Below are 3,018 nucleotides of genomic sequence, written 5' to 3'. Positions count from 1 at the left end.
TCAGAGCTGACTCAGTGTCAACAAACCTGAGGCTCCACAGAGGGAGGGGTCAGACTGAGGCTCCACACACACAGCTCTGCCTCCCTCTGCTGCTCACACTGACCAACAGTTTCAACACAGAGAACAAAGAATCTTCAGTCAGTCACCAATACACAGAGAAGATACAGGGACAGGTGAGGAGGAGGGGGAGGAGGAAGAAGATGCTGTTTCTTATCGTTTTTTGTACAGGAAGCTTTGCTCTGTTCTGTTGATGATGAACAGGATTAGATTAAAGGAGAGTGTGATTATGATTATCCTTCATTAATCTATTGTCCTGGTGTTTCTCTTCATTTCTTTTTCTTTTTTTTGCAATATTGATCTGAATGAGTGTGTGAGCAGTGAAGGCATCATGAGTCCATGATGATGTCAGTATCAGTGGAATGTAACTAACTACATTTACTTTGTTCTCCTCCATCAGAGAGTCTCTTCTTACTGCTCTACATCTATCTGAGGAGTTCATCTCCAACAGGAGCATTACATATTCATATATTAATATTATGTATGAATATAAATATATTAATATTAATATATGACACTTTGTCAGATATGGTGCTTTGTTTGGAACAAACCACAGAACAAGTTTTAAACTACAGCCACATTCTCTGCGCTGAGGACTTTTACTTTGACACTTCAAGTACAGTTAACTGATTATACTTTTATTTGTAATGGAGTACTAAGTACAGTGTGGTATTTGTACTGTAAACATCTGAGTATTTCTCCACCACTGGTATAAGTAGTATCAGTAGTACTAATCTTAGTAGTAGTAGCATCAGTAGTACTAATAGTAGTACTAGTAGTAGTAGTAGTAGTAGTAGTATCAGTAGTACTAATCTTAGTAGTAGTAGCATCAGTAGTACTAATAGTAGTACTAGTAGTAGTAGTAGCAGTGACACATATCGCTGCTGCTGCAGGAACATCAGTCAGTGTTTGAGTAACTGGAGCGCTTTTAAACGCCTTTATTGTGAAATCTGAGCGAGCCGGAAGTTGTCAGTTAGCATACCTAGGCTACGTCTGCTTAGTGAGTGTGTGTGTGTGAGTGTGTGTGTTCAGGTGTGAAGATGTTACCTTTATCTATTAAAGACGATGAGTACAAACCCGCCAAGTTCAACCTGCTGGTGAAGCTCTCCGGCTGGTTCAGGTAAACTCACCGTGCTAACGGCGGCTAACGGCGGCTGACGGTCCGCTGCTAGCCTGATGCTAACCGTGTAGCCTCATCCAGCCTCTGACGGTCTCTATCAGACCGACTTTAATCTGCCTGTCGTACGTTAACGGGAGTTACCGACTGTGTATGTGTGACACTGAGATCGTCAGCTGTGGCTGACCCGGTTTTCGCGGGTGTATGGCTCCGGTTCGGACTGTAATGGAGGTTTGTGGTTCTTGTTTTCAGGTCGATCCTGGCGGATAAAACCTCCAGGAACCTGTTCTCCTTCCTCTGCCTCAACCTATCCTTCGCCTTCGTGGAGCTCATGTACGGCATCTGGAGCAACAGGTAAGCCGATGGAGCCGGCGTCAGGCCGGCTGCTGGTCCGGCTGTTCGCCTCAGGATGTGCCACGTATGTGTTAGTGTGTGTGTGTTAGTGTGTGTTAGTGTGTGTGTGTTTTAGCTTTAGTGTGTGTGTGTGTGTGTGTGTGTGTGTGTGTGTGAGAGAGAGAGTTGTGTCAATCAGTGACCACACTATTATAATAATGATAATAATAATAATGATAATGAATGTGATGATGTTCATGGACCTTCGCCTGGACAGTTGGTATCAGACCTGGAGTTGAGACTCATAGCTTGTGTGTGTGTGTGTGTGTGTGTGTGTGTGTGTGTGTGTGTGTGTGTGTGTGTCTCTGTCTCTCTCCAGTCTAGGTCTGATCTCAGACTCCTTCCACATGTTCTTCGACTGCACCGCTCTGCTGGCAGGTCTGGCAGCCTCCGTCATCTCCAAGTGGAGATCCAACGACAGTTTCTCCTATGGGTGAGACCCTTGACCCCTGACCCCTGACCCCCCTGTTCACGAGCTCTGTTGAACATCATCTGTTGTGTCCCGTAACATCATGTCTGTCTGGTGTGTTTCAGGTATGTGAGAGCAGAGGTGTTGGCAGGATTCGTCAACGGACTCTTCCTCATCTTCACAGCCTTCTTCATCTTCTCTGAGGGAGTCGAGGTAAAACACACACACACACACACACTAACACACACACACACACACACACACACACACACACACACACACACACACTAACACATACATGGCACACCTGACTGACTTCTGTTAACCCGTCTCTCTCTCTCTCTCTCTCTCTCTCTCTCTACCCGTTTCTCTCTCTCTACCCGTCTCTCTCTCTACTTGTCTGTCTCCCTCTCTCTTCCTATCTCTCTCACTTTACCTCTCTCTCTCTCTCTCTCTCTCTCTCTACTTGTCTCTCTCTCTCTACCCGTCTCTCTCTCTACTTGTCTGTCTCTCTACTTGTCTGTCTCCCTCTCTCTTCCTGTTTCTCTCTCTTTACCTCTCTCTCTCTCGCTCTCGCTCTACTTGTCTCTCTCTCTACTTGTCTGTCTCTCTACCTGTCTCTCTCTCAGAGGGCTCTGGAGCCTCCTGACGTTCACCATGAGCGGCTGCTTCCTGTCTCTGTGGCCGGTCTGCTGGTGAACCTGGTCGGGATTTTTGTTTTCCAGCATGGAGGACATGGACATTCTCACGGAGAGGAAGGTAACACCTGGAAAACCTCACTGCAGACCTACAGAACCTCACTGCAGACTTATAGAACCTCACTGCAGACCTACAGAACCTCACTGCAGACCTACAGAACCTCACTGTAGACCTACAGAACCTCACTGTAGACCTACAGAACCTCACTGCAGACCTACAGAACCTCACTGTAGACCTACAGAACCTCACTGCAGACCTACAGAACCTCACTGCAGACTTATAGAACCTCACTGTAGACCTACAGAACCTCACTGCAGACTTATAGAACCTCACTGTAGACCTA

At 46.4% G+C, this 3,018-nt stretch overlaps 1 protein-coding gene across 1 annotated transcript in view; it reads left to right on the top strand.

The window, feature by feature from the left end:
• Positions 1 to 1,009: 1,009 nt before the first annotated feature.
• Positions 1,010 to 3,018, top strand: part of slc30a7 (solute carrier family 30 member 7) — a 9,045-nt gene continuing 7,036 nt past the window's right edge. The window contains exons 1-5 of the mRNA XM_023424210.2: positions 1,010 to 1,177; positions 1,427 to 1,528; positions 1,887 to 2,000; positions 2,102 to 2,189; positions 2,606 to 2,735. Coding sequence (XP_023279978.1) covers positions 1,098 to 1,177; positions 1,427 to 1,528; positions 1,887 to 2,000; positions 2,102 to 2,189; positions 2,606 to 2,735 — 514 coding nt within the window. The 5' untranslated portion in view covers positions 1,010 to 1,097. The remainder of the gene's footprint in view (positions 1,178 to 1,426; positions 1,529 to 1,886; positions 2,001 to 2,101; positions 2,190 to 2,605; positions 2,736 to 3,018) is intronic.

This window comes from Seriola lalandi, unplaced genomic scaffold, assembly GCF_002814215.2.
Source record: "Seriola lalandi dorsalis isolate HSWRI2012SDOR001 ecotype SW California unplaced genomic scaffold, Sedor1 jcf7180002054722, whole genome shotgun sequence".
Lineage (NCBI taxonomy): Eukaryota > Metazoa > Chordata > Actinopteri > Carangiformes > Carangidae > Seriola > Seriola lalandi.
This window is presented reverse-complemented; position numbering and strand designations above follow the sequence as displayed.